The 12,754-nt window shown below is 46.5% G+C and overlaps 2 protein-coding genes across 2 annotated transcripts; one reads left to right on the top strand and one right to left on the bottom strand.

The window, feature by feature from the left end:
* Window positions 1-444: 444 nt before the first annotated feature.
* On the bottom strand, window positions 445-1,984 carry K444DRAFT_664654 (uncharacterized protein). The gene is made up of 3 exons (XM_024886990.1): window positions 1,916-1,984; window positions 1,672-1,849; window positions 445-1,617 (listed from the first exon to the last, which is right to left on the bottom strand). The coding sequence occupies exons 2-3, from the start codon at window positions 1,798-1,800 to the stop codon at window positions 715-717; spliced, it is 1,032 nt and encodes a 343-aa protein (XP_024735057.1). The 5' UTR covers window positions 1,801-1,849; window positions 1,916-1,984; the 3' UTR covers window positions 445-714.
* A 3,288-nt stretch (window positions 1,985-5,272) lies between these two features.
* On the top strand, window positions 5,273-12,379 carry K444DRAFT_592028 (carbohydrate esterase family 3 protein; the record flags this gene model as incomplete). The annotated part of the gene is made up of 16 exons (XM_024878219.1): window positions 5,273-5,659; window positions 5,723-5,893; window positions 6,015-6,139; window positions 6,286-6,878; window positions 7,030-7,166; window positions 7,222-7,270; window positions 7,330-7,501; window positions 7,644-7,830; window positions 7,883-7,986; window positions 8,150-8,197; window positions 8,379-8,632; window positions 9,232-9,310; window positions 9,363-9,553; window positions 9,606-9,832; window positions 9,908-11,668; window positions 11,740-12,379. The coding sequence occupies 16 exons, from the start codon at window positions 5,273-5,275 to the stop codon at window positions 12,121-12,123; spliced, it is 4,869 nt and encodes a 1,622-aa protein (XP_024735056.1). The 3' UTR covers window positions 12,124-12,379.
* Window positions 12,380-12,754: the final 375 nt, after the last annotated feature.

Raw genomic sequence — 12,754 nt, 5'->3', positions numbered from 1 at the left:
TATACCCTATCTAACCCATCATAAAAACAAGATGTTCCCCATCACCATCGAAGAAGCACCCACCTCCGAAATGACCAACACAGTTCATCTCCGAGGCAGCCATGACTCAGACGCAGACAACGAACACTGTTCTGATTCGAGCTGTGCCCGCGCATCCACACCCTCGTTGACACGCTCCGCATCCACGACATCGGATAAATCGCTAGCAAGGAGTGGGGAATTAGAGCGTAATCCGAGTCCTACATACTCAAGTAGCGACTTTTATTCTGTTAGTGATGAGTGCCTGAGTGGTTCTTGAAGGGAGTTTGAGGAAGGAAGTAATGTTGAGCGGCGGAAACTGGGGTCATTGGCTGCCGAGTGGGGACGACATTGTGGACTTCGTTGAGCTTCAAGCGGAAGATGGAGAGTAATTGAAATTCACAATCGTTGAACTTGAAGTCGAAGACGCCTTTCTCCGTTCCTATATTTCCCAATGACGATTAATCCTGGGCCGTAATTCACATGCTCCTTTACCAACACTGCCCGCTGGCTCATCGCACCTTTCACCAGCATTTAAAAGTAGACCGAAGGGTTCTATCATATGGGAAATCTCCTCCGTCGTTGCTCAAACATGAACAAAATCCTTCAACTCGAGCGCCGCTGCTGCTGCGCCCACTCGCTGACCCTCGCTCTCGATACCCCATGCTAGTCCGTCGTCCCTTAATCTCTGCCGTATTAGGTAGCGATACTGGTCCAGGTGAGTGTCCCAAATAGGACTTTCGCTTGTCTTTCTTTGGGTATCGGATCATTAGGATACTTCTTTGCCATTTCGTCCAAATGATCCCTCAAGCCCTTGATCAATGCGTCGCCTTCCGTATCTGCACCGTCTTCGGGCTCCATTAGATTCCGGGCATTAGCGTAGCTCCGATGCATACTGTTGGACGATTCACCGTTCTGGGATTCTGGTTTGGCCTCCCAGTTCGTCGCAAACACCACCTCTTTAAGCTGACAGGTACATTTGAGAATGATCATCGTTGGGTAGTCAACGAATCTAGCGGTTGGTGGTATTGGTATGACTAGGCGTCGAACCTTTTGGCCAGCAGCTCTTGCCGCGGCTGAGTTGCTGGGAAACCCGCTTGTTACAGCAATGTAAAATCCTGCATCGATTGGTTGCACTTTGTTGTGGGGTAAAATGCACAAAGTGTCTTCCGCGTGATTCATGTATATTATAGTGTCAGGGACATGATTGATATCACCGAGTGGCCGTTGTAAAAGCCTAGCATAGTGCTTCAGACCTTGCTCTCGGGATTCCTTGCATACATGCAACACAGCTGGGTTAGGTCCCAGAGGTGTAAAGCCAAAGTCAATGGGGGGTCTGAACTCAAAGTCAAAGATGGACGATGGTTGAGAAGGTCTGTGCGGATTGCGATAAGCTCGAACTTCAACCTCGACAATTCGTGGCTCCTTGCATGTTTTGTCCCAGATCATGGTCCGAATCTCGAACAGCAGTTTCGGGAACAAAGTGAAGCGGGCTCGCTGCTCGGTCTTTATCGTCACGCTACTACCGCCCCTAGCATCGTCCTGCATATCTGGCATCTCGTTGATGTCGGAGCCTACTTTGCCATCACCGGGCTTGAACTGCACATGAAACTATCAGTTCCGATGCAATGAAGCTCTGCACGGTTCGCATACCAGCTCCGGCATTGTCTCAACCTTTAAGTCCGTTGGGAAGTCGTCGTGAAGACACCCAAGCCCCCCGAGATCCTTATTAGGTGGTGACTCGCCTGCAGCGTTGACGTTTGAGCTGTCCATCAAGGTCATGTTCTTAGCTTCACCGACAGAGGAAGCTGAAGCTGCTTCACTCTAGAGCCTGGGCGAACATTACTACAGGTTGGTCAAAGCCACACGATCGATGCACATGCTCTCATGGACATACCTGGCAGTGTTTCTACAATTCTTTTTCTCTCTAGTTGCGATACTGCACAAACGGAGGTCGATGTTGGGGAAGGAGAAAGCTACGACGTCGCAAATGCAAGCGGGCTTAATGATATAGGTGGAGTCACGTGATACTCGATGACCCCTCTTTCCCGATCTGGAAGTCCTCAATTTTCAGATGGCTCGTAAGTTGAAAAGAAAATCAGTGTGCCCCCTGCCAACCTCTGCAACATCCCTGTTTTGCTCGCGTAGCATTCCTAAAACATGGGTATACGCCCAAAGGGGAAATGACAGGAGGCCAACTCTGATTAGAATGCATAAGCACCCTCTCTGGGTAAACCCTAGAACGGGTGCTTATGCAATTGAGAATTGAATTCCCTTCTAAGCCCCTTCCCCCACACTTCACAAACTAATTTTTATAATTTTATCGTAAAATAAGGCTTTCTTTTTCGGCTATTCTTTAGCCCCCGGCACGCGCACAAAAGGTGGGCAAGACGCACGTCCCTCTGTCCCTTGTAATCGCTTAGGAAGTATATCCTCAAGGATATACGTGCGTAAGGTATACGTGTGTATACGCTCCTGTGAGGCGCCGAACGGGGTGCCCCTAGCCTATTAAGGTCCTAATATTAGTAGAGAAATAAGCTTTAGAACTCCCAGAACTAGCGCTCTGTCTAGTTTCTGTTCCAATCTTTACTTAACTCTTGCAAGTCATGTCTGCGTCGGCCTTATCTAAGCGCCTGGATCCTTCTTTGGTCATTGGAAGGAGTAGTGAGTTCTCTGCCCCCCGCCACCACTTGTCCACTTGTAGTTGTTGCTGACTGCAGATGTGCCGCTCTACTAGCAGCCCCCAAAGTACATGCTCGCACGGTTCTCAGCGGGCAAGTGGGATTTAGCCGATTTAGCGAATGCACGGTTTCCTGCAGGATCAGTAACCCTATGGGAAGCCCCTTAGTCAAGTCCCCGAGCACACACAGGAAGGATTCATACCTAGGTCAAGCATTAGTGCAACTCCGTTAAGGGTCACGGACTTACGGCTGCTCGTCCGCATAAGCGCCTGGCGCAACGTTGCCAAGGCGGTTGAATCTCATCTCGGCTGGTGTGACAGATACTAAGCACCCCTATTGGTACGCACGTCGACCCTGAAGATCTATTGAAAGCGGGATGCTGAAGAAATGGTCATTGCGTTGCAGTCAACGGGACGACCCGCCCCCAAAGTTCCTGGGTCTATTCATGCGCTCCGTTAGCATACCAAATCCGGAAAAGCTCTTTTCACCTCGTGGGGCAACCGTCGTCCTTTGAAATCGTTCACGATATTGTTGAATACCACCCTATGCAACCATCTTTCTTCAGAGTCACCCACAGTATTATTGATTTCCTGCATGTCAACCCATACTTATTCCCTCACCGCAATTCGTATCCTTACCCACATTCACGTTGGGAAGGGTCGTTCACTTATGTCGTCAATTATAATGTAACCGCAGCTCAGCAGCTTTCCAGTGAAAGCTGCAAGCCCGGCGCCTATTTTTCCGAAAGAAGGTCTAGCATAGCTTTCAGAACCTCCATCGAGTACAAGAGAAGTTTTTTCAGCAATTCAGATAGTTTGCAGAGTTGGCAGGCATCCCATACTCCACAATTGCTCGGTTGTTTCCACTATTGGACCCAAGAGCTATAGTTCTTTGCAAATTAACGTTAAGCAACGTACTAGACTAGCTTTTGAATTTGATGGAGGTGATAATGCCTCTGGAAATATACTCTGCGTACTTGCTTCAACAACAATAAGTGATTTAGCACGATAGCTTTCGAAAGTCACGAGATTTTTCCCCGCACTCATGAGTATTGGCTAATTGCGAGGTCTTGTTCACAAGTGATTTCGACCCCATTCAGGCGGATGATTAATTAGTCGGTCCTTTTAGTTCTCACAGAAAGCCACGATCTTTCTCGTGCATGTATTCTCTTAGTCATGTTACTTTTCATATCTCTCAAAGATAGTAGTCCAATCATCAGCTAGCTTTCTCAAGCCACCCAAGATCCAAACGGGCCTGAGAATACTGGTAGTTACGAACCTTTTCCGTTCTCGAACAGGGTCTTGTCCGGATTTGAACGGCTGCATGCTTGCCGTGCGTGGAGGAGCCAGTAGCTGATCCATATTATCAATTAGCGAGAACACCCTTGTATTTTCCATAATATGGATCAACTTTCCTCACTAAAAACCACACTATATCTACTAGCTTTAATAATATATAGACACCAGTCCTCGTTACACCCTCCTTTCAACCCCGACCTCCTCCCAACGGCCCGCCAGGCATACTTCTAGCATATGCTTAACCTTTACTACTAAGAAACACATTAGTAAGTTAGAATATATCTTGCTTTACTATTACTATTACTCTAGCATAACCTTTCTTGGCATATAGAACTCATATACTTAGCATATACTTAATCTTTATTACTCAGAAGTATATAGGTAAATTAGAACATATCTTGCTTTACTATTACTATTATTTGTAATATATACTCGGCATATAAAACTCATATACTTAGTATATACTTGACTCTTATTACTAAGAAGCAAATAAGTAATTTAGAATATATCTTGCTTTACTATAGCTAGAATTAGTATATGCTCGGTATATAGAACCCATATACTTAGCATATGCTAACCCTAACTTGTACGGCCTTTATGCTTTAATATATCCCAATACGGAAGGCTCTCACTGCCCCTCAACCCCCGGACTAACCCGGACCCTAATCCCTGACCCTAACCCCTGACCGTAAGCCCCCTCGCAAGCTCGGGGCTAACCCGAACCTTCCTATAGTAGTCCCTACATATGCAGAGTATAAGGAAAGCATATGCTCCGTATATGCAAAGCACATGCCTAAAATATAACTGCCACAAAATCTATTTATTTGCTCGGCTAGCTGTCTCGCTTCTTTAAGCAATACTATGGTTCAACTAAAACCCCTGCATGGAGAGGGTTTCCACTGCTCGCAATATGCTAAATCAGGAAACTGTCCATTTTGCAACCACCAACAACCTACTTGATAGGCTGAGTAGCACCAATATAACAATGTTAGCGAAAGATTCGCTGGAAGCTGGCCAGCAAGGCGCAGCCATCAGATGTCAGACTAGTCTAGGGCTGCAAAGTCATGCAGTCAGCGTGTCACACACACCCCCAAGCCCTATCCTCATCTGTCAAGATTAGAGAAGGCGTACAAGGAGAGAGTCTTCCGAATGCAATAGTGCGGTACGACTGAAATCAAATATGTAAAGATGACCGCTATTCCCCTTTAATGCCAAGTTTGCCGCGCTTCAAATAGAGAACAAAATTGATTGACAACCGTAACAGGAATGCCCAGCATGACGCCTTCACGTCTGCTAGCTTCTTTTCTTCTAGGTATTTTAACCTTTGCTACGCAATCCATTACTCAAGTCCCGCCAATTATTTCAGGAGAACCTTCACCTCTTATTGCGGATGATGTCGTAAACATCACTACCTACAGCCTTCCGTCGAATAACACGTTGAGCACTTCTCAAACAGCTGAGGTTGTTCAAGGAGCAAAATTGTTGCGGCGTATAAAACAGAGTGACTATTTGCGAATTCTTCCACTTGGCGCTTCGATCACTCAGGGGGTTGATTCCACCACCGGAAATGGGTACCGCAAGCCTCTTAGAGATCAATTGCGGTCGCAGGGTTGGCTGGTCAATATGGTTGGAAGCAAGGCTGACGGATCGATGGTGAACAATGTAATTTCCCAGATACTCCCCCAGGCTTGGCCTGGAATTCATTTGCTAAAACCTTCTGTCTAGGAAAACTCCGGATATCCCGGCTTCATTATCTCTCAAGTCCAAGGAGTTGCACAAAATGCAATTACCGCAGGCTACAAACCAAATCTTGTCCTTCTTAATGCTGGAACGAACGACTGCTTGCAAAATATTGATCCTCCCGATGCACCCAATAGACTCCAGAGTCTCATTCAGGTACGTTGATCTTCTTACAAGTGTTCTTTTTCGAATGGAGAGTTTTAGAAGCGTGAATGGCTCTCCTAATTGATCCGCTTCCCTAAAAGTCAAGAATCAATGGAGCTAATTTAACAACTAGACGTGTCTGAGCGGTATGCCTGGTGTCTCTATCATTGTCTCAACCCTCATTGTCAATGCGAGTCCCTCTGATAATGCTGTAAGTCCAATTCAGCATCTCAATTATCTTCCCCAGCTTAAACTTGGGTTATCATCCCATTCACTGTTCTTTCGGTGTATACACAACCCAGCAGTCAATACCTCTCCATAGACTTTTGATAACGCGTTACTAAGCCCTGAGCACTTTAGTGTGTGAATTCGGTCAATGTTGGAATCAGAGCCATGGTCGCCAGTCTTAATAATCCAGCTGTCGTCCTAGCTGACATGAACGATGGTTTTATCACCCAGTCGGATCTTTCAACAGTCGATGGCATACATCCAAACGATTTTGGATATGAAAAAATGGCGGCGGTCTGGTGGAACGCATTCCAAGATCCTTTTTTTCAAGCCCAGATCTCACCACCTCAGAACAACGGGGCACCCGACGGCACAGCCAGCAACTCCCATGTCTGTCCTAAAGTACTAGGTTTCTCTGACGGAGGGTCTGGTAACGGACATCAAACACAAGGAGGTAGTGGTTATGATGATGGACCATACGCGCACCATTTCAATTCCCTTGGCTCGGTTGCCGTGGGAGGCACCCTAAACCTGTGCCCATACAGCAATGGTGTTGCAGACTTCTCTGGAGTTGCGTTTGCGCAAATCATCAACGGGGGTGGAGCACCCCGTGGCGGCGAGTTGGACGAGCTGATCATAGCATCCTACACGCTCGTGAACGGGAAAGACGCCCATTATTCCTATATTTACCTCCTGAACCAGGGAGGTAATCCTCCTCAATTTGGCGCAGCAACGGCGTTTAATCCGGGATTCAATTGCACGCCTGCAGGTTAGTCTCAAGTCCTGATATGATTGACCTGACGCGCAAATTACTAACGCATTCGCAATAGGGATACATTGGGCAGATATTGTATGTCCCGGCCCTTGAAATGGCAGAATGTGCTGACCTATGTGTGCGATGTAGAATAATGACGGTTTAGGTACGTTACAAGCTCGCATATTCGATGACTGTATGGTAGCTAATGTCGAACCAGATGACTTCCTTTGTGTAGATGGTAGTGCCAACGTTCGCGCTTCGAAGAATAATGGAGATGGAACTTTCACATATCTTGGATCAGTTCGTCTTATAGTTACTCGTTTCATTGATCCTCCTTTTTGCTAAGTTCGGCTAGATCATGACTGCTCCCTCAGGTTCCAATGGGATTTCGGTGCGCTTTGGTGGTAATCCTTCCCTCCGAACGTTCTTCGCTAGGACAAGGCAAAGCTGATCATTCGTTTAGATATGGATGGAGACGGCAGAGCGGATTACTGTTTGGTTTCCCCTAGTCTTCACTGTTGGCGAAATGGCGGTGTAGGGGATGCCCCTGCCTATTGGCAAGAGATGTCAGGCTCTAACACCTTCATTCTGGGTTCTCAAAATGATACGGAGCCAGTCGACACAAAGGATTTCGTGTCGGGAATCATGCTGCGTAATTCTTACTCCGTCCGTTCTTGCATATCGAAAGCTGACTTATCTTAACAGGAGATCTCAATGGCGAGTAAGTTTTAGAACCAGTAACCGGTGGTGTTTCTCGTCGTGTTGATTTTCGCACAGCTTTCGAGCAGAGAGACTTTACATGAACACCCAAGGCGCCATCACCACTGTCATCAACAATCGTGGTACAGGCTACGGAATGAAACCAGATTGGCAATTCATGGGCCTCACGCATGCAGGCATGGGTGTCAATGGGGCCAGGCCGAATATTCGGTTTGGAAGGCTTTTTGGAACAGGTCGACCTGATGTAAGTGTCCTCTAATGTTCGAGATGCGTATGACTAACGTTGGGGCAATTAGTACATTTGGCTGAAGTCTTGCACAGCCCTAAATGGCCAGCAATATATTTGCATGAATGTTTTTCAGAACGAAGACACTGGAGGTATGCATCTGAAGGGTGATGGGTTAGTTGATGTTCCACTCTCGCTCCTCCTATTCTTTCTCTAGATGCCATGAGTTAGTTTGATGACTCGAATTGTGCAATCGCTGCACCAATAAGCGCCTGCAGGCTCGTTATGATGAAGGCCAATTTCAAGTTCAAAGTATTATAGTGCTAATCAACTGCAGCGTAATGTACTGCGATATGCGTGGAACGGGCAGCGACGATTACGTGTGGTAAGATCTTATGTTTCCTTCTGTCGACTTAATTAGTTTCTACTCTTGACGCTTTAAAGTCCTTATTTCTTTCAAAGATTTCTGTTTTCGAGGAGTTCCAGTGGATCAAGACGTCCGGTTTTTACGCTTTGGTGTAAAATGAGCTCCTGACAATCATAAGAAATAACTAACTTATTACTAGGGTTTCGCCAGATGGCCAAGGTTATTTCTTTGGCAATCAACATATCTGGGATCCCCAACAATGGATCCAAGGGTCGACCAATCTCTTCGGAAGTCACATCTATGATCGAAGAGGCATCCGCCTAGCCGATATAGATGGGGACGGCAAGTGTGATGTCGTGTTGTTGAATCAAAACGATGGGACAATGACGTGGATGAAAACGTCGTATGCTGCCAGCACAGGAGCTTTTACATTCACGGCTATGGGCGCGATCAGTGGCCCGTCCTGTGCATATCAGGCTCGGCAAAAATACCTGAGGCATCGATACCGGTATCGATAGTAGAGGTATTTTTCAGGTATTGCAAGGAATCGATAGTATTAATACCAGAATCGATTCTTACCCCAAAAATTAACTCTTTCTTTTATTATTTAAATTATATAATAATATATTATTATATAATTACTTTAATTTCTAGTCTTTCTATTAAAATAAATACTTACTATTATTAATAAAAGTTAATAATATCTTAAATTTAAAATAGCCCTCGTATTCGGAGAATTAAGCCCCGTATTCGTATTTCTTATCAAGACGCTAAATATATAAGCGAGCCTCACGAAAATCTCAAAAGCTCATTTTTACTTAAAATAGCCGCATTGAGATAAGTTTTGGTCTAAAATATAAGATAAGTAGCTAAATAGAAAGCCTAAATCAAGTAGAATATTTGCGCTACCAAAAGTTTTCTTATAAGAGAAGTGGTTCTAAAGTTAATTGCAAGTAAAGGGGGGGAATTGGGTTCGGGGAATCGATACTACTATCGATACTATCGATACCTTACGATTCTGGCATCGATACCTATCGATACCGGAAATTAAGGAATTTTTGCCGAGCCTGGTGCATATGGCTGGGGCGGGATAGGTCTTTCCGACCTCGCCGTTCGATTTGCCGATATCAAGTAAGAAGAGTAACCATTCGCTGAGTAAAGCACTGACATTTGGACCCTTTAGTGGCGACAAAAGGCCAGACTACCTTTGTATGCAACCAGACGGCCGAACTCTGGGATTTCTGAATATGGGCATCAATAACTGGGTGAATGTCGGCCAGGTCAAAAAGACGGAAAATTGGGATCGGGCAAACATTCATTTTGCTGACGCTAACGGCAAGCTCTCTTTTCCTTCTTCTCCCCAAATCAATGGAGGTAGGAACTTCTTTGGATGGTTCATTGCTAACACATGGCTTGATGTTTCCAGGAGATGGGCGAGCAGATTTCCACTGGGCTGACAAGTTCACCGGTGATGTGACTGTTTTCTACAACCAAGGACAAATTCCAAGTTCTGGCAGTTCATTTACGTGGTCCGATGCAGGAGAAGTTTGGCGAGGCTCAGCTTTCAATGACAGGGGCACCAATTTCCATTTCCCAAATCTAAATGGACTGGGACGTGCAGATATGCACGATGTTAATCCTCGCGTCAACTCTGTACGTGTGCTACTCATCACCCTCCAACTCCGTTAAGGTACCCACGCTGATGCGATACATTTTGCGTATACTTAGGCTCGTACTTGGTTCAATATCTGCCCGGGTTCGAGAAATGGTGGGTCAGGTGATGATCCTGGCTGCTGCGCCGACCCAGGGCTACCTGTCTACGTTGCCTCCGGCAGCAGTGCTGTCAATGTAGGCACTCCAGGCCCGGGATTTTCAGAACCCTCAGATACCTTTCTTCCGGGCTTCGAAACGCCAGTCTATGGCCTAGGAGATACGCTTTTGTTCGATACGCCTATATTTTCGGAAATCAATCTTAATGTGATTGTAATCGGTAGGGAAACACAATGGGCCGATAGCAATTGCGGGACAGTCTCTGCCCCTGATGCTGATGGAGACACTCTCGGATGCGTTGCCCTCGGCATTGCATGGCTCACCTATTCGGTATATTTGTTGGACGGTGGACCAGGAGTCGGTACTCCCGCTCGCAGTCTGTCCTCTTCAAAGCATCACTTCCAGGTACACTCACACTGGGAACCCGTGGGAAACTGCACGACAAGTTGTATGTTGCTAGGTCATGCTCCACAGCATGTCTGGACTCCTGTCGGGAACGGAACCTACAATGGCATACACCACGAACTCCACTTCATGCACACAGACAAGTTCACGGCTCACAGAGCTTTCCCAGGAGTCGTCAAGCCTGGCGACGACAACTCCACTCTTACTCCTCGACAATGGGTTTCGATCAAGGGCCAGCTCATCAGCACCCATGGTGTTAGCCCTAACACATTCTTATACAACTTGCGCCTTCAAGAGCTTAACTATGCGGCTACCATTAATGAATACCCTTCTCCAGATCATGAAGCGGCTCCAGAGTGGATGGGACAATCTGTTGAGGAGTCTGTTGCATTGTCAAACAATAGTGGTTTCTGCTTTACACTCATACATGGAGGTGCGGTCGTTGATTCGTCGGTACTAGGCCTTTCCCAGACCGGGTCAGAGTGGGGGTCAGACTGGAACTCAGCCGGCGACATCGAAGACGCCCTCGCAAAATGCGCAGCCGACAACTTGGATGGCAAACATATCGGCAACGGTGTCCTGGTCTGTGGACATAACTTGACACGGATTGACCGGTCTTTGGAAGACGACCCGGATGGAACTTCAGATCCAACTGGTCTCAAGGCCCGCAGCCTGAACAAACGGACAGGGTCTTCGGAAAACTACGCAATACGCAATATGGCTCAGGTTATTGCCGGTGCCGACCCTGTGACGATCATTAATTGGCAGAGTGCTCCGTACATCAACGGTGCTAATGGACAGAATTTGCAAGCAGCTACCGGCGACGATCACGCGTACACGCTTGCCAATCCGGGTATTTGTACTGATGCGAGTATCAGAGATGATGCTGAGCTCGATGGTCCAAATGCTGTCGCTGTAGATGCAGAGCACATCTTTGAGCGCAACACCGTACCGGCGATTTTCGAATTTGCCCAGACTCTAAGTATGGATCTTCAGGATGGAAACGGACCTATTACACCGGCAGGTCTGGTGCCTATTCCTTTCACGATCATAGAGAATTTTGCAGCCGTTGATTACAGGCTATGGCCTAATGTTCCAGCCGATGCACCTTTTGGGAATCTCTTCGATGACCTTGCCGACGCCCTAGGTTCAACCAGTAATCCTGACGTGATGGCAAACCTGGAGCATGTCCTGAATCTTGTGAAAACACGAGTATGGCGCGCTCTTGATGTCACATCTAATGACGTCTGGGGTCCACTCGTAGCAACCCCGACAACACGTAACACTCAAGACGCTCTGGATCTCATGCGGTCGGTGAGTAATTTCTGTGCAGGTACTTCAACGTCGAGCAAAGGTCAGAGGCTGATTCAAACTTCCGTCTGCAGGGCATTACCGTGTTCAACTATATCGACGACGGCCCAGTACAGAGCAAAATGGGGTTAATCCACGATGCTCTAAAGGCCTCTTTTAACACATTTGACACTATCTTCAACACCTATGAGCAACCACACATTCCAAATCAACAGCCAACTCAATTTGAAGAAATTTACGTCGTCTTTATCAATTACTTCACCCGGAGAATGACAAGCCATTACCGAAATTACGGACAGACAAGGCTCAACCAATTGTCAGCAGGGTGGAACAACGTGTTGGCACAAAACCCCACACCACAACAAGCGGCAATTGCACAAAGCTGTTTAAAGGATATAAAGGCTCTCTATGATGAGGTTACTGCTCTAGTTTTTGACAATTCAAATTTCTCAAAGTAGTGTAGTCGTCATGAGTTGTTTATTGAGGAGATTTTCTTTGGTTTAGTAGTTATCATTACTTTGAAACTTGGAATTTTTGGAGCTTGTCTTCAACGATTTCATCTTCGTACTATCGGAAGCAGTTAGAATGATGATTGGCCAGGGTGTGGAAGTCATCAAGGACATGCAAGCGAGGCCCATGTGTCCGGTTTACTATCGGTATTTAGCACTCTAGCTACTTTTATATTTGATAATCCATCCCTTCATTTTTGGGACCAAAACATTTGAGCCCGTATCGCTAGCACATTCGCTTCAGCCCCTTTCTACGCCTAACACGTGATCCAAGCTTCGTCAAATCACGAACCAAGCAAACTTTGCCTCATAATGAACTTGAATATCGATCTGACATTACTCCGTGTCTGGATCAACATGCAAAGCTCAATCTCAAGTGTAACTAACGACCTTAAATACGCTTGTATCACATGACTTCTCCTTCCCGCCCCCGCATTCAATGCCTTTCGCACACCAATCAACGCATCATAACTCCATGTAACTATCCTTGCGCGCTCCAGGATACAAAGCGGATTCGATCATTCGACCCGTTTCACCAACAAAAGCAAAGACAACGTGCCACAGCTCATGACGCGATTTG

The sequence above is a fragment of the Hyaloscypha bicolor genome (genome assembly GCF_002865645.1).
Source record: "Hyaloscypha bicolor E unplaced genomic scaffold K444scaffold_98, whole genome shotgun sequence".
Classification (NCBI taxonomy): domain Eukaryota; kingdom Fungi; phylum Ascomycota; class Leotiomycetes; order Helotiales; family Hyaloscyphaceae; genus Hyaloscypha; species Hyaloscypha bicolor.
Note: the sequence above shows the minus strand (reverse complement) of the source record. Positions and strands in the feature narration are given on the sequence as shown.

Excerpts from the sequence above, each read along its gene's own strand:
- K444DRAFT_664654 (XM_024886990.1), bottom strand. The coding sequence starts at position 1,800 with ATGACCTTGATGGACAGCTCAAACGTCAACGCTGCAGGCGAGTCACCA. Across the intron at positions 1,618-1,671 it reads TTGAGACAATGCCGGAGCTG|TTCAAGCCCGGTGATGGCAA; the intron begins GTATGCGAACCG and ends TTTCATGTGCAG.